Source organism: Apaloderma vittatum, unplaced genomic scaffold, assembly GCF_000703405.1.
Source record: "Apaloderma vittatum isolate BGI_N311 unplaced genomic scaffold, ASM70340v1 scaffold31922, whole genome shotgun sequence".
Lineage (NCBI taxonomy): Eukaryota > Metazoa > Chordata > Aves > Trogoniformes > Trogonidae > Apaloderma > Apaloderma vittatum.
This window is the reverse complement of record NW_009705062.1, coordinates 1-23,699: the sequence shown is the minus strand read 5'-3', so window position 1 is coordinate 23,699 and position 23,699 is coordinate 1. Positions and strand designations below refer to the sequence as shown.

The 23,699-nt window shown below is 41.6% G+C and overlaps 1 protein-coding gene across 1 annotated transcript; it reads right to left on the bottom strand.

The window, feature by feature from the left end:
- Positions 1-21,483: 21,483 nt before the first annotated feature.
- Positions 21,484-23,395, bottom strand: FRZB (frizzled-related protein; the record flags this gene model as incomplete). The annotated part of the gene is made up of 3 exons (XM_009865242.1): positions 21,484-21,594; positions 22,900-22,963; positions 23,191-23,395. Coding segments are annotated over 3 exons (380 nt in total), but the record flags the coding sequence as incomplete, so codon positions are not given.
- Positions 23,396-23,699: the final 304 nt, after the last annotated feature.

Sequence of the window (23,699 nt, the reverse complement as noted above, 5' to 3'; positions counted from 1 at the left end):
GAACTAAGTCCTCATCGACACCTCATGAGTCTGCACAACTTGTGAATCACAGAAACATCCCAGATTTCCCGGGCTCCTTACAGCCTTTTTAGGCTTGTGTGCTCAACCTAGCTTTACAGGTCATCATTGCATACATCCTATTACTCCTTTTTCTGTACTTTACCTAGAAGTTTCCCATGTAAGGCCTGGAACTTGACTTAAAAACAACTAGTGTTTGAATATTAGGAAAAATATAAAAAAAAAAAAAGAGGGAAGGGAGAAGTAATGAAATTTTTAAAAGGTTTTACCAGACTAATAAGGACTTTCCCCAAAGAAACACCCAAAACCAAAATAAAAACTAAATCTCAGGAAAAAAAAACCAACATATTTTTAACTATTTCAATAAAAATGAGTAAGCATCTGCTGTTTGAAGTTAAGGAAACAATCTTGCACCAGAACAAACATGATAATTATGATTTGTACACACAGACCTAAACATCTGTTGGCTATAGATAAACTACAGCAGGGCTGGTCGTTTCCGTAGATCATCTTTTTAGGCAACAGGAAAGCATAAGCTTGCGAAGAAAAACAGAGATTTCCTGGGTTGTGAGAACAACACTGGGGAAAGGGATCCACCGCCCACTAGAAAGAGAGAGGGAGCATCTTGGAAGGGGACAAAATAGCTGTAAAGCTGTAATGCTCAGACTTTAACAGTAGGCAGGAACTGAAGGTCTGTTTTGTCACATTTAGAAGAACCATAAATAAGGATGTTTGGAGCATTAGCGCACAAGACAGTACTTGAGAGAACCGGGTTTGTGGAGGTACAGGAAATATACACATATAAAACTGATACAAACTTATTAATTAAATATCATAATGTATTCATACTTATCTCTGTTTATATCCACCATCTTAAATTGTAGATGTAGTCACAGGTGACCAAGGGAATTTGTACATTAACATCAGGTTTTCAGAAGTAAATATTCAGAAGCAAACTTCTGAATAGCCTGTGCTCAGTATAAGTCGTCTTTTCCATGTATCTGCATCCTGTTTCAAGGGTGAAACTGTTCCAGCAGTCTGATACAGAATCCATCTGGGAAATTCTTCAGGGAATTCTAAGACGGCAAGGACTTTTTTTTTCCTCCCTTCCTCTTTAGCTCCTGTTATTTGCCAACACAATTGCATCTTAATTTAAGTTATCTTAAAAGTATTAATAAGCTCATTGTGTTTTCTATCTCTACTTAAATAGCTGGAATTCCAAGCAGTGGTCATATCAAAAAAAAGCCATTTTCTTGCCTGGATAAATACGGAAAGCTGCAGATCTTCAGCAACTGTGCAGTGTCAAACTCCTCCTGCCACATGTCATTTCTCAGTGCCAAGGGAAAAGCACAATAAAGCTCTATTAACTGCCTTTGCCCTATCACACCATTATCTCAGGCTGTATTTTAGGATAAAGCAGGAGGAGGAACACTCTGCTGCTTTTACAGCTCTGTAGTGCAGCGAAGGTGAGATACACTCTTTGGCAGGCCTTAGGCAACCACAGATTACAACATATATACTAGATATAAGGAAAAATATTTTCACCACTAGAGTGGTCAAACACTGGAGGATACTGTAGAATCTCCATCCTCAGAGATGTGCAAAACTCCAGTGGATGAGGTCCTGAATAGCCTGATCTCACTGGACTTAGATGACTTCCAGTTGTCCCTTCAAACCTCCACGTTTCTATTCATTTCAGACATTGGTAGGAGTTCCCAAAAACGTAAGAGAATGTTTCACAAAGGGTTAGCTTATGGCAAACAGCTGGTAGATTTTTAACCCATCACCTGCTAGGTCAAGTTTTGAAGAAGCTCTGCACAAGGTTGTTGTCCTCTACGTGACATGATGCAGTATGCAGAATATTTTTGAACACGAAAAATACACACTGTCTGAACATGCCAACCCTACAAAAGCTTTGCCATGGTATCCAATGCCAGCAGATTAAGGACTCCTGAGAGAGTTGGTCTGAGGAAGGAGGCAGATCTGTTGGTGTCTGCTCAAGCCTGCAGACCTCCAGCACCAGCAGCTTCAAAGCAGCTGCTGCAGCCACTTTTGCAGAACTGTGCCACTTTTGATGGAAGTGTTGCACAATAAGCAAGCAAGCAAGCAGTCTCTTCTTCCAGAAAGCAATTCACATTTTCAAAATCCCTATTGTCCTGGTCAGCCAAATATTAGTGTTCCTGTTAAATATCTGTACTGTAAATCTGCATCTGCTCAGCTGTGGTAAGACCACAGCAGCTAATGAAGCTATTAAAGGTCTGAGAGTGAGAAAAAGCCAAAATATGGGACGGCACTTAATTTCTCACAGGCTCCACTCCCTTGAAATACAAGCTTGGTGCTGGCAACCAGTTCCCTTACATACCCCACCTCCTGCATGCCAAGATCATCTTAGATTTTCTTATGGCCCTACAAGTATAGATCCTGTATCTCTGTTTGGACACCATCACCTAGACATGTCTTACTAAGCTAAGTAAAAGGATAATTAAGTGTAAAAGAGGTGAGAACTGCCATTTCAGATAGCTCCCTAAACCTACTTCATAGCACACATTGGAAGAAAAAAGATGCTTTGTGTGGCAAGGTGTCCCCAAATTTCTACAGTCTTCCTATTTGGGTATTCAAGAGTTGTTTTTCTGCAATATCGACAAGCTGCAAGTGGGAACATATTTGCATTATTTTTGAAAGAATGAAGGGAATTAAGAATGAGAAGATTTGGGGGTTTGAAATTTCCCAATTCATGGGACTGCTCAGAAATCCTGGGCTTCCACTCAACTCCTCCTCTTGTAATGAAACCAAGAAAGTAAAATTTAAAAGTTAACTCATCTCTATCACAAATGAAACAACAACAATAATCTTAAAATAAAGTTCAAAACAGGTGCTTAACTACATTTTTGTAGTGTTGCTCTGAAACACCGATCCATGCCACTGGTCTCATCACTCCAGAAAGGATATTTTGTGTTTTGCTCTGTCTCCATCAGTAACGTATCAGTAATATCACAATGCTAGAGCTTGGTGTGAAGCACTTCTGCTAGCCAAAAAACTTCTGCAAGACTACAAAAATTCCCCACTTCCATGTTGGAACAAACCTGTATTGTGACTGTTTTCCCCCGTGACAAACAGCAAAGGCAGGGAAAACCTCCCTGGAATGCTGCTCGTAGCAGGGATGACAGGGTGAAGAGCATTCAATTTTGGTCTTTCTTCTCCCTTCTCTACCTCTTTCAAGCACTACAAATCACAAGCCAGAGGTCTGTCTGCCCAATGAAATATTACCATTTGGATGACTCAAGCAAGATGATCTGGCTGTACTCCCATTGAGTTATTCAAATAATAGATCTCTGACATCTTCTCTTTAGAATGAATCATACATGTAGGAACAGGCAACCATTCAGATGTATAAAAGGAAACACAAAGCTAGGCATTCTCCTTGAAAGTTCAGGGAAAAAGAGAAATTTGCCTCCCAACTAAGCCTTTAATTTGTAGTGTAACCCACAACTCTCCCCTCATATTTAAAGGGCAGAGCTTTTAATGAGGTCATCTGGGAATGCATAGTTAGCATATTTTTAATGTGCATGCCTAAAAGTAGATTTGTTTTCTTAACAAGTGCTCTCTTTCAACCTGATGTGCCACAGTCCCAAAGACTGACCTATTTTCAAAATTGCTTTGAGACAAGGAGAGTCTCGGCACAAGTTACATCAAGGCCCTAGTAATCTTTCAAAATATAATTAAAAGAAGCAAGATTCTTTCTCTTTATCCCGTAAGTCTTTGGAAAATGTGATGCACTTCTGTTTTTTGCACTCATTTCTCCTCTGAAGAGCTTAAAACACAGAATAAAGAGTTTACGTGCATTCTTAACCAACACAGCTTGTTTAAAAAGTTGCGTTTCCAATATGTATCCTCCCGACAAATTCGGAGTAGGCAGAATTCACAAGTGATTCTGGGAGTTATGAAAGGAGAAACGTGTTCTTTTTGTGAATCTTAGAGTCTGAATATTCCCACTATGACCAACTTTATTATAAAAGAACAAATAACAAAAAATACACACACAAGATAAAAATGTGATGCAACATAAAAAAACCCACCTCCAAACATACTGAGAAAAACATACTGGAAAACTATTCCAAGAATATCAAGAAAGTCAACAAGTGGCAATAGTAATAAAGAAGACAGAGGAAGAATGTATACAGAAATGTTTTTACTTGGCACATATGGAACTTGTTCACCTTGTAACTCATGATCTAAGGAACGCCTGTAGCACAGACATTTGACGTCCTGAGAAAAGTGATCAAGGAATCACTGGATAAAATTTGAGACCTTGTGTTGTCCCCTCTCTTTCACTAAATAATGAATGCTGTTACTGATACTTTGTATTAAACAGATGAAATTCTCAATGCTAGGCAACAAGACTCTCTCATGCAACAGCTAAAGCATTCTTAAATTCCTCCCAGTACCATGTCCTGCTCTGCTCTGAAATATGAAGAGCCTACAGATAGTCTTTCGTGCCTTCAGAGACATAACTGTGAAACAAAAAGTGAAGTTTTCCAATTTTGCCAAAGATAAATCATTAGTTTTTGCACAGCTCTTTACCCGTAACTTTACTTTTTCCAACAAATTAACATATTTTACCGCAGTACTGCCACTGTATTTATCATATCACTAGAATGAACCACTTCAAGATTAAATAGAAAGCAGTTATAAATCAAGCTATGATTAAAATAAGCGCTCCTAGCATTTACTTAGTTCCATTAGACTCTGTTCTGAAACCCACCGTAGTAATGAGAGACTTAAAGAACCTGAAAGTGCATCCTCTGAAGCAGTGTTGGGACCAGTCATGCTGGTGCAATGTCAACTGTGTTAAAGAAGCTGATACTCATCACTCATCAAACCTCACAGTAATTAACCGATTTCAATACTATCTATCCCTGTTGATGTGCTTTTACTCAAGTTTTCTGTGGAGAGAGAAAAGAATTTGCTATAATTTAACAGAAGCTATGGCTCAAGTCCAGAATTTTCAATCTTCTACATTGCCTTGGATTTTTTGAATGTCAGTGTTGCCCTCCATGCTGCACTTTACAAAGCAGCAAGTTTCCTCAATTCGAACTAAATTAACATCCTTCATTCCATCCTGCACCTTAAAACTTGCTGTTCCTCTCACAATAAGACTACACAACCAAGAAATTCCTGCATGAAAACCTCCACAAAATTATTAGGCTATCAGCAAACTCCTACACGAAAACTTCCAGCCTCATTCTCTAGTCTCAACAGGTTCCTGTCGTAAAACTTTATGTTAACCCAAAGATTCCCACTCAAAAAACATCTGGAAATAAAGATTCACTGTCCCCACAAGAGTTAACACCACCCCAACGATCAGCTCAGACTTAAATCCAGGATTACATTGTAAATTTTTTGGTATATGTTAACCCAGAGCTGGGTTTGAAAGTTGCTAAGTACATGTCTTACAGTTCTATGTGGCATTCACTGAAAAAATCAGAATTACACATAGAGAAGCTTTTTTAAAGAGCCAAAAGGAAACTGCCTTTCAGTGCTCTAAAGTCAAGGGAAAATCTGCACCTCCTAGGAAATACCTTCTGCTCCAACCAGAACATTTGCTTCCATTACCAACCTGCAGACTCTTACCCCAAGCAGAGATTGGGCTCTGAACACCTACAAGTAGCATTTTCCAAGTGCAAAGTCAGCATATTCAGAACTTTGTAGCCACCGTCACAAAAATAAGCATTATAAAGTTAGAGGAAAATCTTCATTCCCTCCTGTTAACGGTTGCCTGGCTCCAGTGCTCAGACATAGACCCTTTTACACTGAAGCTGAGAATTACAGAAACAAATAAATAAATAAAACCCCAAGAAGCTACACACCTGTTAGCAAAACTTGCTGTCTTCTTATGAGAACTGACACTTATTTTGGGGTAACTTTCAAGAGTGACATTTGCAAGCTTGGAAAAAACTTTCACAATTGCTCTAGCAGAGAATTCTCATTCCTACAGATCTTCACCATTGCTTCAAGTACGTGGCCCAAATACACCAACAAAAAGCATACGAATGGTCAATAATCAGTATATTCCACCTTTTGTGACATCACAGCAGGTAAAACCCAGCCATGACTTACCAGCTACATCTTACCAACTCTTCTAATTACTCCTTTTCTTTCCCTGACTAATGGGAGGACCAATAACAGGGCCACAGCTGGGGGCATTTAATGTTACACTGCTCCCTGCAGCTGCAGCCTTTGGGCACAAATTTAATTAGCTGCAATAGTCTGGGTGTAATTACAGCTTAAAGTTGATTTATCCCTTTCTATTTCCTTTTTTTTTTTAAAAAAAAAAAGAATTATTGATAGGCATATTCTTTGTGTCTCACTGTGAAAAGGGATACAGATATTAAAGCTGCCATATGAAAAAAAGTAGACAGGTAACCTAAAGAAGGACTACTTTACTAGAAGGTTCCTATTTTTAATATCTAGGTTTACAAGGATTTTTATGGCAAAGAGTTTGTAGGTTACTGATGAGATAGCTCAGCTTTTGCTGCTCATCATGGTAGGATGCTATGCAGGCAAATACCCCCAGTAAGGTCAGTGGGGCTTGTCCAGTCCCTGGGCAGTAGTGCAAGCAGTAAGATGTTGTAGGTCACAAGCCTGGAGGTCCAGAACATAAATCCTGAGTGGGAGTTTTCCAGACTGCTCTGTTTTACAGGCTTACAAGACAGGGAAATGTGCAGTACAAGACAGGGAAATGTGCAGTACCATCTGAACCCACAGGCAAAAAGACTGCCTTTAAAAAATCATGCTTGTAATTGTTCAGACAGCCTGAAAATACTGAAAAATAGCATTTCAATGGCTCTGTTATCATTGCAGAGGTATGAAAAACACTTGCCACAATGAATAATCCTCACTATTCAAAACAATTTGCTGTTTAACTGAGAATTTAAAGTCAAGATAATACAACAGAAGCTCTTCCTTTGTGGTGGAGCTGAGGGTGGCTGCCACCTCTGAGAACGCATCCTTCTGTGGCTAAATATATTAGCCTACAGGAAAACCTCCCACCTTGGTATTGCTCCTACACTGCCTACACTGAAGTTGCAAAGCCCCACATGTGGCACAAATAAATGAAACTCTGCATGAATTAGCCGGCAAACTATTAATTAATAAATAGCACTGAACACTGTGGTTTCTAAATTGATACCTGGGGACCCACTGTCCGAAATACCTATTTCTAGGCTTGATATGATGCTCTTATTATCCAATTATAGTTTTTGGGGGGACAATCTTCCCTGGCAATAACTCATTGTAGCCTGCGATAAGTTTACTGCTTGGACACACTGCTCCTAAGTCAAAATTTTCACTAAAAATGGTTGTAAATATTGTAAAACCAGATTTTTTTTTTTAAAAAAAAAGTCTTGTCTTTATAGGAGGATTTGTTAGCATATGGCTTTTGCGAATGCAGGCAGTTCTATTGCTGATGAACTGACATTAATATCTAATAATACTGTCAGCTTCAGCTTCCATTATTTTCATTTTGGATGGTTAGCAAAGTGATACTACTTACTTTTGAACTAGCATGACCTCCTTTTGAGTCTAGTAGCTTTGTTACAATAGCTATTTCTTGTCATACTACAACATTGCAAAAGAAAACAGTTGAAAAAAAATCACCTTTTTGACATAGTAAATCTACTGCATGTAACATACTCCTACGGTTGGACTCGATGATCTTGAAGGTCTTTTCCAACCTATATGGTTCCAGGATTCTATAGTCTTCATCAGAGTTCATCTGCTCTACACTTCTAAATACTATCCTTAAATTGTCTCACATCGCTCATCTTTATTTAAACTGACATCAGGCTAATGTTTCTGAAAACAGAAACTTTTCATTTGCAAATACTGCAAAATGAATATACATATATATAGCTTAGAGCTTGATTCCTGTTACTTCAATTTTATATTCGCTTTCACTCTGCTTGGCATCCAGTAAACTCGAAGGAGGCCAAAGAAAATCAGTGACACTTGTATCAAGAAAAGATTTTTTTTTAGAGTTTTAATTTATCTAACCATTTTGCTATGAAACAAACCATTGTACTTGTGAGTAACCTACAAACCAAAACAACTTTGCCAGCCTGGAACGCGTCATGTGGGAATGTAATAACCTTTTTCACTTACCCAGGTAAGCAATACCACAAAGACATGGGTATTGACTTAATATATATCCTTAATACTTGGCACAGCAACGGTAACCCCTGTCAGCTTTCTGCCTTGATTAAGCAAGCAGAGATGAGATGCTGGAGACAAGCCATCAGTTCATGCAGCAAGAGCCAAGGAGACAACTTAACTCTCCAGCAAGTGATTTGCCATTCCCGGAACCAGTCATTGTAACAGGAATAACCCAGTGGTTTCTCCGCAGAAGCTTTTGCAAAACATCTGGGTGGTGTGAGGGAGTATTTTTAGGTGTTTGCCTTGCTTTAGCAGTGGAAGCCTGCAAGATGGTTACAGCTTAGCAGTAAGGAGCAGAGGTGCCATGGAGATAGAACTAACTAAACTAAAAATAGAAAAGAGAGAAGTCACTTTTATCATTTATTGTATTCCTTAAAAATGGGAAAAATGGGAAAGAAAAGGACCTGGTTGGAAGAGGGCTTACAAGCTGCAGTTTAACCTCAGGCAGTTGGACATTGGGATACTTTACCAGGTACTGGCTTCTCACATACAGATGTCATTTTAAAGAAATAACTATGGAAGGAAGAGTTCAGAGTGACAGAATAACACATCCAGAAAGCAAGGTTTAAGACATGAAGCCTAGTCAGATAGGAACTCCTTTTCCAAATTCTTTTTAGTTATGGTCAGCTTATGTGCACTTGCAGATATTTTTATGCCATTCCTCCTGTGGTATGTGTATTTTGACTGCAGTACTGATTTGTAAATCACCAGGAAACATCATTTAAGCCTTGGGACCAGGACCCTGTCATCTCATTATAGTTGACTCCAAGAAAGGGATACTTCAGATACTGATTCATATCATAGAAGCATATGATGCCATGATATTTTTAAGAATTTTTGTGGGATCCCACTAAACACCACATCCTTCCTTAGATCCATCTCTGTCCACGGAAGAGACCATTGCACAAGACAAGCCCCACTTCAGCATCAGCTAGGTGCACCAGTCAAAAACCCAACTAGAATCGTTAAGGACTGCAATTTAAACAGGTCCACACACAGTTGTTTGGGTTTCTCCATTAAGTTTTCTGTAAAACTACAACTCGTGTGTCTAAAGTCTGAATGTAGGTTGGTACCAGACTGTAAAGTCTTGGAGGTTGGAGGTACCACTTTAACTGCTCATGGTACTGCGGGATGATACCTGGGATCCACTGCAAGATAAGCAAAAGATTTGTTAAATTAATTTTTTCTCTATATTGATTTGACAGCTGAACATGGAAAAAGACAAAGGGTCCATAGTAAAATTAATCTGGAAATAAGCAGATAATTTCCCCTTCCTCCCAGCAACGCTGTCCTCAGGCTCCTGCCACTTTACCTTGCTCCCCAGAGCCCTGCCCGTGCTCTCCTGCCCGTGCTCAGCATGGGCAGAGCTCCACGTAGCAGTGATACAGAGGAAATTCCTGTGTGCTTTACTGAGGATATCAGAGCTTCTTGCAACGGTCCTTGCAGATCCTAAGCAAAGCCTGAGGCAGCGAGGTCTGGCTGCAGTGCCAGCGTTGATTATGTTGACTTAATGTTTGCCTTCCTGGAAAGCAGAGACATAGACCAAGACACTGATGTAACAAATCCTTACTTTATTATGCTTCCACTCTGAGCTTTTATCCCACATGGAGCTGTCTGCCATTTATGTTCAAGTCGCCTGCATCGCTTATAACTTGCCCTACACAATTCTGCCCTCGAGATACACATCCACCTCCTCTCCAAGCTCCCTTAACGCATCCCCTTCCACAAAACATAAAACCCAATGGCTTTACTGCATGTGAAAGTCCTTGTGAAACATACCCGACGTACAGCACCACTGTGGCTATTTTTGGATGTGATTCAATGCTGAAAGCGACTTTTTTTTTAATAGATGAAGAATAAATGCTTTTACCTCCTGTGGTTTTCTCTTTTTTTTTTTTTTTTTAAAAGGACAATATCAGTTGAAGGAATGGATTGGCAAAAGTTGCCTTACAGGTCTGAACTTGTGTTTGTTGAAGTTATGTGCATCCCTGGAATAATACATTAGCATCTGATTCCTTCCTCTTGTTTCGTATTTGGTACAACATTTCAAGCCACATCACAATTTTCTCCTACCTCCAAAAAAATGCCTATGCTCCAAAATTGATAGTCTCTTCATCTGAAAAATATGGTTAACTCTCAAAGCTCTGTGTCTAATGTACTTAGGCCATCAAACACATTTCTTTTACTGAGTGATTCAAACTATATTCTTTGACTGCAGAAGGTGGGTCTTTCAATGTTTTACATATTTTATTTCCTTTTAAAGGCTGAAATCTGTCCTCAAAAGTATGGATTTTAAAGGGAGATTAACCTAATCCATTTAATTTACAACAGCATGAAATGAATCTACTTCAGTTGTTTATAGGTGGAAGTGTCACATGCTCCACAGACCACCAGAGCTTATCAAATAACTCCTGATAGGAAACAGTTTCAGAATCAGTCACAGTCCAAAAAAACACTCTTGGAGTATGATCAGATTAAGTTGTTTAAAATACGGGGCATGTGGAAGTCATCAAACACTGACATCAGATGGAAATCAGGCTTCTCTTCCGAAAGAGCTGAACACAGGGTAGGTCTTAGCGTAGGATCAGCAACTCTCTTGAACGGTTTCCTGCTCTCATATGGTTTAGCAAAAGTGCTTCTAAAAAGCATAACAGACATCCAAAAGGGTTTTGTAAAGTGCTGTCAAATTATATCTATCATATTGATAGATGCTAGGGTCGCTACTCTGAAAAACAGACTGCAAGTAGGAAAAAACACTGTCAAACTGGAATCAGCTGCAAAACATCCATCAGGCTCAACAGAATGTGTCAGCGTGGAAAGCCTCCTGCAAGCATGCCAATAGACCCAAGAGGACGTCCAAGCATTTTGCTGAACACAATAACTGGTAAAAGCATGTCCTTGGCAATGATGCACATTTCTTTTCCTACAGAAAGTTCATTAGATGCTTCTTCCAGGAGTGAAAAGTTATATTTTAATATATCTGTGGATAATGATAGCAGAAGAAGTGAATATATTTTACAGGTATACCCTCCATGTCTGAAGATAACATAAGAAGAGATTTAGAACCACTTAGAAGGTAAAAATATTTCTAATAAACTAGTTTAAGGTGATCAGAAATGTAAGAGTGATGATAACCTCCTCTATGAGGTCTGACAGATCTGAAGCACAGTGAGATAATTCCTTTGATGCATGTGCAAAATGTCCATTGTGGGATGCGTTTGTTTGTGTTTTTTTTCCTAATCAGAAAAGTGAAAGGAAATATTTTTTTCATCTTAATGGCAATACACACAAAACTCCTCTCCAAGTTAAAGGGAAAGGCATTATGCACTTCAGATCTTCTAGAGGAGAGAAGATGCTGCCAGGCTTTTCCTCTGAGACACAGTTAATTTTCCTTCCCTGCAGACATGCCCACTCCTGCATCCCTGTCCCATTTACTCCCAGCTCCAGCACAACATTTACTGGACTGAACAGCCTTGGAAGGACAGAACATAACACAGCACAAATGGGTTTATATTTCTAGTCCCCAGCTTTACCAGCACTTGCTGGTCATCCCTCCCGTCTCCACCAAATCCTCCCCCTCCCTGGCTTGCAGATGCAGCCCAAGAACCTGCCATGCTGGTGGGCATCACTCCAGGGGCTGTTGATGGCCTGAGCAGAAGAGAGGAGCAGAAGCCAAGAGCCAGCTGTGGTCTGCAGCTGCGCAGGGCCGAGGAGGATTCCTGTGTGGCCTGTGGAATAGCTGCAAAGGGAAATGCACAGGAGAGGACAAAAGGTGCAACACGGACAATACATTGCCAAAAAAGTGTAGCAGAGCACAGGGGAATAAGGGCAGAGATATGAAGTGTTGGTGAAAGGTAGGGATGGCAGAAGAGGAGGGAGGGAAATTGTGCTTCAGAGCCTGCAAGGTCACCAGACACTCTCTGATGCATTACAAGATCCCTGAGGGGCTGAATGAGATCTTTGGCCGGGGAGGGAGCAGTGAAGAGAAAAGCTGTTTGTCAAATAGATTTTCATGAACATGCTGTCAGAAATACCCTAACATTTACCTTTTCCTTTCAACCTTCCAGGATCAAAACACTCTGAAATCCAGCTGAATGCAAAGACACTTTTTCCTGGCTCCTTCGGAAACCATCTTTGACAAATTTGTCAGCAACAACGTGTATCCTTCTAGCACATAGAGAGTATGAATTAATTCCCCACATTGATCCAACCCTCTAACCCTGCAGAAATGTCTCCACTAAAACTAAGAATTTCCTTGCTCCCAGGCAGAAAAGGTTAACTCCTTCCTTGCTGAAACCACAACCTTTAAAAACCTATACTGGATTTCAGATATATTCAGGTCAGTCATCAGGAGCAGAAAATAAACCTTTGGACAGAATTTAGGGCATCGAGTTTGATTTTCAGAATGGGGGAGTTCTTCAAAGTTAATTGCAAAATACCACAAGACTTGGTATCACTTGTAAACTAATGTGGAAAGAAGAGTTTCCTCAATAGTAGCGAGTGATTTATAGACAACCCCAAGTGGTGCTTGGGATGAGCAACAAAATCCAGCCCTTATTTCTTGCAAATTAAGCACATAGGATACCCATCAGTCTTGCGTAGCTGATGCTCAGAGACTTCCCATTATTTCTATTCATCCCATTCACAGAGCACTGAAGAAACTTCCCCTTCTCTGACAAGCAGTGCCTGAGGAAGACACACGAACTCTCCTGAAGCCAAACTCTGGCTGGTCCCAGAGGGACAGGGACTGGCAAGAAAATCCCTACCTCTAAGCTCATGGGCTGTCACAGTAAAGCTTTGTGAAACCTACTTACCCTTGGGTTCATCACGCATATTCCCTGGGACCCCTCACAAAGACTTAGTTACAAATGCAAATCAAGCTCCAGAGACATCTAAATTCTCAAAAAGACAGAGATGCAAATCACGGGGAAGGACATCAAAAGAAAAAAAAAAATAGCTGAAGGGAGTGAAACAGTCTTCTGGGAATTAACAGAGATTTTACCATGGACAAGAGAGAGCTACCAAGGATTCAGCATGAAAATTCAAGGATTAAAGACCTTTGAGTTAACCTATTTTCAGGATAATGATGGCAGGAATGTGAGTATCAGCATTTGCTTCCCATTTACCATGTGATTTTAAGTAGGGGAAGGACCAAAAGCCTAACCAATCTTCAGGGCCATTTAAGGTAAAATTGCACTTCTTGGCTTTCCCAAACATTCCCAGAAATACCTTGAAGGCATGAAAATATTTTGTGCTCTAGCTGCTACCAAATAGGTGTCACAGAAGCCACATGCTGGATGGATGGGAACCTCTTTGCAGCAGAACTTGTAGCCTGAAGAGCCTTCCCAGCCCTCATCCAGAGCCAGGCCTCCTGCCAGCTGCAGATAATTTTTCCCATTAAGTCGAACATTAAGAACATCCTGTGCTGTGTTTTGCACTCAGGAAGAAAGCGAACATGCTGGGCAATGGGTTACTTAGACATCAGTCAAAGGGCTTCTCACACTGTGGTATGTGAGGCTGCTCAATACTTCTTCTAATAACACCCACCTCTCCACTGCCAAGCTGGAAGTCCTGAGCTGAAATACTTAGCAACTGCATAGTCACACAGCCTGAAATATTAAATATCAGCTGTTTGGGGGCTAGAGTTGCTTTGGTTTGCCCTGGTTTCAGATGCAGTTTTTTCTGGGGGCAAAGCTAGGGAAGAATACTTCATCCACCCACACAGGCAAGGAGAAGCCAGATCTCTCTCAGCAGCAACAGCACTTTCATTTCTTGGCGGTCTGAGCGGGAAGAAATTTGACATTAAATCATGAAGGCTGGGTCAATGAGGTGCCAAGGGCTCCTATGCATTTCAGTGTAAATTCGCCAAAGATTGGGCAATTTTCCCTGTAACTGATACCCACAGACCACCTCGAAGGGGGACACAGGGTGGTGGGAGGAAGAAAACATCCCTGGTACCCATCAGTCGGTGGCAGGAGGCTCGGCTCCAGCTGCAGGAATGAGGGACAATAAGCGGAAGAAACGGAGATAAGCAGCCAGGAAACAGGCAGGGGAGCGTGAATCAGAAAGCTACAAGAAAGCAGAAAGGGAGAGCTGCAAGGGCAGACTGACATGCAGCAGTGCACGGGAGGGAAGCCCATATTGGAAAGGAAGCCCTCAGGAAATGTCAGATAGGATGTTGGAGCAAGGGCACCAGGGTAAAGGCTTCGTGAGGCCTGGGGGAGCAGGAAAACAACAGCAGCAAGGGGGAGCAGAGGGATTAAGAGCCTCTCTGTGGCATCCCTGAGGTGATGAAGACTGGAGCATGGGATAGAGAAGTGTGGGCACCCTGTGCTCTGGGGAGGAACAGTCACTTGGCAAAACAACCCTCCAGAAGGAATATGCATGTAGACCTGATCACCAGCATCCACTTAGAAATAGTCTGGGACAAAAAAACCCTGAATGATAGTTTAGATTTTTCTATCTCAGCAATGCCAAGAGAAGGCCGTAAGAAGACACACCACCTGGGATAGAAACAGGCCCACATGGAGGACAAAGACATTCAGTCCTCCCAACAGACCACACAGGATCACATGATCAAAATCTCCTCAGGTCTCCTGTTTCACACCCTAGATAACTGCACAAAAATCTTCACCACAGGAAGGTTAACCTAGTACTGCCAAGTCCACCTGCCAAGCCCACCACCAAACCGTGTCCCTAAACACTAACCTTGGGACAAGACGTTTTAGAGTCTCAAATTTTTACTGCATTTCACACATAGGTTGTGGAGGGTTGCTTGTTCATGCTTGTGAGTACACGGCATCTGCTGTCCCAGCACCCTCCTGGCCCCAGGAATGGAGAACATGGTACATCACTTGCTTTTCGAAGTACATCATGTGGGTAAGGTGCACAAGAACAGAAGCACAAGTATTTTCTGCTGCCTTCATCCTGAAACCCCTTTTCCATCAGTCCCCTCATCCCCCTTCATTAATGCTCATTACAGCTTTCAAGCCCTGCGGCGGGTGAGATGGCAGCTGGCTGGCCCAAAGCACTGTATCTGCCAGCCTGGGATTACTTCTGAGCTAATAATCTCCCTTGCATGACAAGGCTTATTTGGGTCTCATGTAGGAGGGCATTTAGAGCTGCTCTGGGAAAGAAGCAGTTACCTGGTTTTCCATGCCCAACCCAGGATCACAACAGTGGGCTCAGTCAGCCCTGGCATGTGGTCTTTCCCTTCGGCTTTGCTGCAGAATGGAATTTTACAATGAGGGTGCTGAAATATTGGCATAGGTTGCCCAGAGAGGTGGCAGAGGTCTCATGGATGGAAACATTTAAGGTCAGGTTGGATAGGGTTCTGAGCAACTTGATAGAGTTGAAGATGTCCCTGGTCACTGGCAGGGCAGTTGGACTAGATGACCTTTAAAGGTCTCTTCCATCCCAAAACATTCTATGATTCTATGATAACCTCGGCTCAAATTAGTGAGGGAGTAATTCAGCCTCAGAGTTTCCTACATCCTCATCTGCCCTGTTTCATAATTGTACAGAAGCTGCTTGTCAAAACAGCTACTGCTCCTAATATGGCTTAAATAATTCTGCATATCATATACACACGTTTCTCTGGCCCAAGCTGAAAAATCAAGGTGTACTGCACCCTTGGGAAGTCCCAGGCAAGGCACCTCCGGGTTTGAATCACAGACTGATGCTCTCCAGCAGTCAGGAAGCGTAGGAAGAACCAGGCACTAATTAACCCAATGCTCAGGGGAGGAGGGGTTGAAATCCCCATAGTGACAGGTCGGAAGTGTGGGCAAATACATCTCACCCAAGAACCCTACAGGGAACAAAGCTTTTTCTTTGTTTTTGCCCTAAAAGACAGAGACCAAGACCATTTTGAAAAAGAGTGTCCAGCCAAAGCAGTTTTGCTGCCAATCTCAGCACTAGTGGTGCCTGGTCAGGGACGCTGCGGGTGACGCAGTGACAAACAGCTTTCTGGACATACTGATTTTGGTGTTGTCCTCATTAATGCTGTGGTGCAGAGACCATTCAGGAATGTCTTACCCAGAGTGCTCAGCTGTTTATCGTCAGGAAAGGGCAACTGTATTGCCACACTTCGTTTGCTGTCCATTCATTTTACTGCTGCAGGCTTGCAAAGCACACAAGTGCGAAAAAAACACTAGCCATGGCTCATGTGCAGTGAGACAGCAATCCTCAGAGCCTGTACCTAGTCATGCTCCAACATCAATGTCCAAAGAGAATAATCATCAAATAACCTGTACTGTGCTATGGAGGGAACAAAAATCCCCCCTCCAAAGATGGCAGAATGACTTATTAGGTCATTCTTCAGTATGATGGGGAGCTGTTGTACTGTCCTATAGATGAAGCAAAGGATTTTTTATTTTTTTTTCCTTTTTAAGTTACACAGCAACACTGCCAGAGTGGCAGAGTCCCGGCTCCTTGTGCTCTGCAGACTATCAGGACTGTGCCATGAGCAGTCACCAGCTGGGATGGAGTTTGGGTTATTTCATGTGAAGCAAGGGAAACAATTGTAGCCAGTAAATCTCTCCTGCACAGCTGGATTTAAGAATCACCAGCTTTATTACTTTCCTGATGCATAGTGTTCATTTGTTCACTCATTCCTACTATCTTATTGACTTACCTGCATGACTTAGAGTATACAAACCTTTTAAGGGATTGATTTTGGAGCGGCAACGTGCAGGGGAACCAGACAATGGCCCTAGCCACCCCCCAAAGCTGGAGACCCTTGCAGCCTATCTCTTCCCAGCAGGCACTGAATTCAGCCAGGCTGTAACTCACAGTAGACATACTTCATCCTATCATCGATATTATGCTCGACTGATACTTTTCTCAGGTTCAGTACACTAGAATCCTGTCAGAAAACCCCGATGCCAGTTGAGTCCTATTATACAGTCTGTTTGATATCTTATCCTCCCTTCAAAAAACCTGAAATCTTCTGCTTGCCCACCCCTCGCTGCACCCCCCGAGGATCTTGATTTTGCATTTTTCTCTGAACAAAGGCTTTCTGAAAGCAGGAGGCCCTCAGGCTGCCTACTGCTACCGGCACTGGCTCTATCTGCTGCCTTGTTCAATCGAGCTGTGCTCCTCTCATTAGCATTAATAGGGAAGTTATTCTCACTGTATAGACTCTGCTTATTATTGGCTGTAACAGAAGGAATTGCACAGCAAAATAATAATACTCAAGCTGAAATTAAGCTCTGTTATTTTCATGCCATTGCTAACAGGACCAGGAGCCGATTTATTAAAACGATGAGTCAATCTCATGCCAGAAATTAGAGATATCGCTTGCAAATAAGTAACTTTGGTGTTCATTTCTCCTGCTTTCTCCCCTGCTGAGCTGCACTAGGCAAGGGTGCCTTCTGATAAGCAACATGTCAGCCTAATTATCCACAGAGATTTTAAGCTGAATATTTTCTCTCCGGACTAATATAAGCCAGATGTGGGAAAGGCATTGTTTTTATCAATCCTTCTATATACCCCATGACACTTGGTCACATGTGCATGCGTAGGTATGTGCATCACCCAGGAAAATAATCACATCATACACAATTAACAAGCTGAGTTGTCAGGTGCTATTTTGTTTGCCCTTCTTTCATAGGACTTGAGCGCTGCCTCCAAACAATAGTTCTGAGATAAGTGAATACTCTTAATGTTTATAGAATTCTTTCTCCATAGCCACAGAAGTGACTGAGCATGATCTTCTAGGTGTTTCACTGCAGGTAAAAAGAGAAGATTAAAAGCTACATGCTGTCTCTATGCTGTTATATGAGACCTTGAGAAGTAGCGAGGAAACACACCACTGAAGCCCATACTGGAAGCTTTGGTGCAGCCAGTGCTCTAGAGCCACCCAAGCTCTTTTTTCCTGAAGCCAGTGACAGAGCCAGGCTCTGCTGAGAGTGGACGCCTGCAGGATCTGCTGGGTCATACACAAACACCTCACTGAACTGCACAGGGTACAAGAGGAAGAGCTGCTGCTCATTGCTGGTGACAGCCAAGGTCAGACGTTGTTAGGTCCTAGCGAGCAGGGGCAGGTTTGCTCCCAGACCATCCCCCTCCAGTACAGGATATTCGCAGTACTGAACTTGGAGCCAAAGAGCTCAAGGAAACAGCTCAGTGGACGTGGGTTCACGAGGATTCCCAGCCACACCAGAAGCTGCTGTAGGTAAAAACCCCTCATTTAACAGCCTCAGCCAGAGATGCTCCTCATCCACAAGCATTAACTGGTCAGCTATTAGAAAGGGTTCTTGGGTAATTGCTGTCAAGACTTGGCTTTCACAATGTCAAATACATTTTAACAAGCTCCTTCTTACCTCTGAAACTGCTTCTGAGACAGAGAACCAATTCTCTTGGGTGGCATGCTGCAGAGGAGAGCAAACCCACTACAAACACCTCTGCTCCCTTTCAGAGGAAGCCACCACACCCTCCTCTCCTCACTGGAAATGCAAACCAGCAGCGGGTAACAACACTGACAACAGCTGCCTTGCTTTCGCAACATCAGCTCAGCTCAGTGGTCACACAAAGAATGAACACACATTTCCACCCAGCAAACAAAAGGTTAAGGACTTACAGACTGCATGTCCAAAGAAGGGCAACAAAGCTGGTGAAGGGTCTGGAGAACAAGTTTTATGAGGAGCAGCTGAGGGAACTGGGCTTGTTCAGCCTGGAGAAAAGGAGGCTGAGAGGAGACCTTACTGCTCTCTATACTTCAAAGGAGGTTGTAGTGTGGTGGAGGTCAGTCTCTTCTCCTAAGTGACAAGCGGTAAGACAAGAGGAAATGGCCTCTAGTCACACCAGAGGAGTTTTAGATTGGTTATTAACTTCACCAGAAGGGTTGTCAGGCATTGAAACAGGCTGCCCACGGAAGTGATGGAGCTACCATCTCTGGAGGTATTTAAGAGACAGGTAGATGTGCTCAGGGACACAGTTTAGTGGTGGACCTGCCATTGCTAGGTTAACAGCTGGACTCAAAGGTCTTTTCCAACCAAAATGATTCATTGATTCTATTCTACAATTCTATGATCAGAAATTGGTTCTCCTCAATTAATGAAGAAGATCTATTTCTCTCTTTGTCCCCAGAGGGCATTATTTTTCCTTTGACCCAAACTAGGGCAATTAAAAGGTGAAGGAAGAGTATTTTACTTTAAGGAGAAGGATGGGGAGCAGGACCTTTACAAACACTACCTGCCAGCAGACACCAACCTGCTTTGAGTGCAGGATAAGGGTCACAGCGAGGGGAAGCACAAGACAAAGCTCAGCACAACTCAGGGAAGATTTAAAAAAATAAATCAAACATTTTCACATCATAGACTAAATTGCATGAGAAGTTAGCTGGGTCTTGAACTGAGACCTAATTAAGCAAGATGTAAAATAACAAATCTCTTTGCTTTGTTCAGAAGGCTCTGAGAATGGGGACAGGACAGTAGTAAGGAAGATTTGGTTTTCTCGGCTTTTTGTGCAGATTTTCCTTCTCACATTAACTGCCTGCTATGCACATTTCTTTAAAAAAGGCCAAAGCCCAATAATTAAACATGGGACTTGTTGCTTCAGTGATGATGCTCATCTTGCCGTGCCTACTGTGACCACCAAAGGCAGAGATTTGCTTTCTGGCAGCATGGCTGGAAAACACAGGAACAAGCCGATCAAGCAGAGTAGAATGGAAGTGCCAAGCTACAACATCCAAAACACACCACAAACAGGAATAGTTTTTTTGTTGTTTATAAACCATTCTTATTCTTCCTCTTTGAAAGTCCTTCTGCAGCTTCTAAGCCAGCCTGAGCAGTACATTGAGCAACACTGAGCAACACTGAACTAGCTTGAGGATTAATATTTCACTGCTAGTCTTCAGCGCTAAAAAAAAATTTTAAAAAAAATTTAAATATGAGTATTGCAGGAAACAGCTGTATGATTCAACTTGCTTGGTATCCAGCCCAATGTAAAACTTGCCCCGAGACTTCTGGTTATTAACTGTAATCTTAAAAAAAGCACTATTACAAATATTCCCAAGTATTTCTGTGTTTACTTATTAGCATTATCTTTTCAAACTACCTAACAATTCAATGCTGTTTTCTCAATGAAAGGCAGCCCCTAATGCACTTGAGACAATATTGACAGCTAAGAAGGCAGCAGCCACTTGCATCTTAACTACAGTGGATTCCTCTTTGTAGGCTACAGCAAAGAGGACTCTTCCTTTACTTACTCCATTTTAATTTCTTTTGAGTATGGGAGAATAGGAAAACTGAAGGTAATTTCAAATATGTTGGCACTCTCCGCGAAGAATTCTATAAAAGCATAAAAATTAAGGGTTTTTTTTCTTTTTATATTTTCAACAGTAATACAAAAAATATGACATTGGTTCAAAAGTCAGATAAGGCCTGTGTTGGCAACTACAATTCTTTTATTGGGCATATTTTACTGAGCATTGAACACTTGTTTATGTAGGCACAGATTTAAGAATAACATCACAAAATAAAGGATAAAGTGCAGACCTGTACTGAGAAGCAGGCCTGGTAAGTCAGTCTACTCCTACTACTCAGCAAAGAAAGTAAAGGGGAAAAAAACTGCTGTTACAAGAGAAGAATTATATTATAAATTACGTCCTGTGGTAACAGGACTGTATAACCCAGGTCCCCTGGTGTACGATCACACCGTGTTTGTCGCAGGAAATATTTAAGTTAGACTCTGGCTTACACAAGTGGTTTATTTGTAAGAAAACTTTAAAAAGGTGTACAGATTAAAACAGTTCTCTTAACATAATTTCTTTATTTATTTCAGAATTATATTTCAGAATAAAAAATCAGGCGCTTAAAAACAGGTAACGACACCCCCTCAACATCGTTTCAGCAAACAGTGGCCAAGAAAGAGTGAAAGGGGGAAACCAATGTGATTCATGACTTTAAGCCAAAGTCTTTGCCAGATCTCATTCCTTTTTTTTTTTTCTCCCTAAGAAAAATCAGGAGAAAAATTGGTAAAGTCAACATATTCTTCTCTTTCCCCATCTCATAAGGGCAGTTTTCTACAGTGCTGAGTAACAGAAAAAAAAATTTAAAAATTCCAGAGCTTGCAAACATCAAAAAAAAAAAAAGGCAGAAAACAAGAGGGAGAATAAAAACTAACATAAGCTAAAACATTATTTTGTAGTAAACAATAGAATATAACGTGCAATAGTGCAATTTTTCCTTTGCTGCTCCAACAGTGAAGTCTTGGTATATAGTCCACGGCACATGAACGCGCGGCATCGTGCGCCTAACTACGTCCTTGTCGGGCACTGCTGGGTTTGCCGGGTTTCGGAGCAGAGTCGCTGTGTCCGGGCTCTCCCTTCCCCTTTCCGAGGTGGCGGAGCTTCTGATCCCAGCGCTGTACATTGAAAGGCAAAGAAGTTACAAAAGAGATAACGGAAGAAATAGTAAGTTGTAAGAAGATCGCATGTCTTCACAAACAGCGGCAAAAAATAAAAGTTTTTGGTAAAAGTAACTTTAAATCCAGAAACCATTTCCTGGCTTCCTTGTGGCCTCTGTGAATGGAGAAGTCGATATAAGGCATAGTGGCTTCAGCAGAAAAAAATCCCACCTTCTTAGTAAGAGAATTTAAATTAAACTATTTGTGCAGCTGCTGGAGGAAGCAACGTGAAAAAAAATTTTTTAATTATTGTTATTTATTTTTACTTTTCCACATAATAGCAACAGCAGTACAAAAAGACATAATAAATATAGTTGGTACAACTATTTCTTTGGAGAAGGAGATTATGATGAGAAGTGGGCTGGCAACATGGTGTGGTCCCTGGCAGCCCCAGGTGGGGCATGAGGGCCGAGGAATGAAGCGAGAAAATGAGAACCCCCAGAAAAAAACGGTATGTGACATTGACACCTGAGAACCGGAACTGTGCAGAAGGCAGCCCACAGCAGTAATGTGGTATTTACTCTGCAACCCTGGATTTCATAAGGTTCTCTCAGAGGAAGCAACAATGTGGAATCAGATCCCTGCATCTTTGTTACATCCACAGAGAACGTGAGTGAAAACGTGCGCAGATAATCTTGCATTTGCAAACAGAACAGTATTTTCCAGCCAGTCCCCATTAACATCATTGAAGAAAGCGTTGGGTGGAAAAGGAGACTGTTTTGCACAAGCACAAGTATCACGGTAAATCAACGGCTGAAAAATGATGTCAAATAAGAATATTCTGTGTAAAATGACACTCTTAACAACATCAAAATCACTGATACTTTGTGTTGCATCAAAACATAAAATGCAATCCTTCCGTAACTTGGAAGGCATTAGAATACACTTAAATTAGAAAAGTATAATTCTGACTGAGTCTGGAAAACATTTGTAAAGGTCTTTTCTTTTTTTTTTTTTTTTTAAAGTAGTATCACAATCCCAATTAAATAGGTGTGTTGTGCAGAATGCACAGTCTGTCTCAGAGTTAAAAGTCTCCTACTGATTGCTTTTTTGAGGTTTTGATAGCTTCTACACTGGTGTACTTTGGGGTAATTCAATGTATTCCTTTAGTTATTCAGCATGCATTTCTTATTAATATAGCAAATAACACACCAAGTTAATTTTTGATACTTCATTAACTGGCATTTTCCCTTATTTTGAAAAGAAGAGGTAGAAGCTTTGTGGTATCTCCAACATTTGACTTTTGGTGAGACCTTTGCTTACCTTTACTTTTTTACCAAGACGATCCTTCCATTTCTCAGCTATGGAGCCTTCCACCAAGAGTAACCTACACAACCAAGACAACCAGTTACCATCAACAGGCATCCACAAGCTGTACAACCCAACATATGCAAGACTAAGGTCTCCGTGCCTGCAGAGAGCCTCGCCCCCACTAAACACCACAAGGGAGATTCACACCAAGTTTTCCTTTCTTGGTGGCTTTGAAGTTCAGGTCTATGGGCAGGGGAACAAACAGCAACATATTTGCTCCGAGAACAACGCAGAAAGAGTTACCTGGAGCGCTCCTCATCTTCGTAGCCCATAATGATGTACTCTTCATTGGCGCTGAGCGGTGGGCACAGGCAGCCAGAGTTTGTGTGAAGGTTTACAGTGTCCTTTGGGATGTTCACCAAGGAAGATTTTAGGATCTCCTTTACTTCCACTACTGCAGTGACGTCATGACATTTAGTCTTTACCTCCTTCACTTTGGCCCGAATGACTGGCAGAAAGTGACAAAGAGTGCAGTTAGCAGCAGTAGATAATGCAGGTCACCCCCAAGCCAATACTGGTGACCTCTGGGATTAGTCTTTTGCATGGTCCATTATCAAAAGCTTAGCTGAGCTCCAGAAATGTTCCTGCCCCCAACTCCTCATTACTTCTTCCTCCACCAAAAGGGTCCAAGTAGCTCAGCATATCTCAGAAAAGCAGGGTCACAAGCAGGAGTTATATACCACTTGGATTTATGTCCTGTTTAAGTAGGGCTTTAACTTCAGCATCCCTTCTTATTTGTCTGTCCCACTTTA